Source organism: Galeopterus variegatus, unplaced genomic scaffold (assembly GCF_000696425.1).
Source record: "Galeopterus variegatus unplaced genomic scaffold, G_variegatus-3.0.2 Scaffold9161, whole genome shotgun sequence".
Lineage (NCBI taxonomy): Eukaryota > Metazoa > Chordata > Mammalia > Dermoptera > Cynocephalidae > Galeopterus > Galeopterus variegatus.
Window position 1 is genome coordinate 28,882 of NW_007735272.1, and position 1,071 is coordinate 29,952.

The 1,071-nt window shown below is 47.2% G+C and overlaps 1 protein-coding gene across 1 annotated transcript in view; it reads left to right on the top strand.

The window, feature by feature from the left end:
- Positions 1–245: 245 nt before the first annotated feature.
- LOC103609086 (triggering receptor expressed on myeloid cells 1-like) overlaps positions 246–1,071 on the top strand; it is a 9,917-nt gene continuing 9,091 nt past the window's right edge. Inside the window, exon 1 of the mRNA XM_008593457.1 lies at positions 246–326. Within this exon, the coding sequence (XP_008591679.1) occupies positions 278–326 (49 nt within the window). The 5' untranslated portion in view covers positions 246–277. The remainder of the gene's footprint in view (positions 327–1,071) is intronic.

Here is a 1,071-nt window from a genome sequence, read left to right on the forward strand (position 1 = left end):
ACTAAAGTATCGTTCTTGCTAGCTAATTATCACTATACCCAGAGAAGAGGAAATTGTGGTTCAGAGAAGCTTAGCTGAGACTTGAGCCCTGGTCTCTGGACTCCTGTGTTGACGTCTGGAGCCAGAGAAATCAGTGATGAAACAGAGCATCAGATGCAGCACCTCCTGGGAGTGGCTTCATATCCTGTTGTGCAACTTTCTAGAATCTTTAGGTCAGAGGCACCCTGCAGCTGTCCCAGGAGCCCGTGCTAGCAGCTGGAGTCGGTGCACAGAAGGGATGAGGAAGGCCAGGCTCTGGGGGCTGCTGTGGATGCTCTTTGTCTCAGGTAAGGCAAGGAGGAGGTGTGAGCAGGTGAGGCCTCTGGTCCAGGACCTTGGGGAGCTCTTTACTTTTGAAGCTCCAGAGCACACGGCCATCCAAGATAGGGCCAACTGATGCTTGTGCCAGACTGGGCTGCTCTACCCAGACTTAGCAGAATCAGAAGAACGTAAAGGGTCTGAGAACAGAAAGAAAAGTTGTGAATTAGGGAAGCAAGATGTCTCTGCATCTTGATATTGTCAGAGATATGGGAAGCCCTGGATGAGAATAATGACAGAGTAAATCTAAATGTGGCATGATGTAAAATAATTTTATTTGATGTTGAAATTTTTTTTCTTATATTACATCATGCCGCCATTGATGCTGACAGTCTTTTAAACCCAAAAGACATAATTCATTCAGCAGATACTTCCCAGGGGCTACTATGGGCAGCAACAATGCTACTGTGAGGACACAGATATGAAAGAAGAGGCATGGTACCATTTTTGTGGCGGTTCTAATCCCAGCTCTCTGATGCATGCTGGGGTTGGAGGCACCATTGCCAGGCTCGGCAGAGCTGGCCCCGGTCTTTTTCTCCTCTTTTAATCTTCACAGCTCACAGCTGCACTAAAACGGAAGTTCTTGGGGCTTTAATTGCTCCTCCCCTTAATCTCCTAATATGAATAAGAGAAGAAAAATGTCAACATGAGTTTGAAGCAAGGCTTGCCTTGGAAAGACATTGAAGATCAGGGAGAGGGTGTTTCCCTGGGACC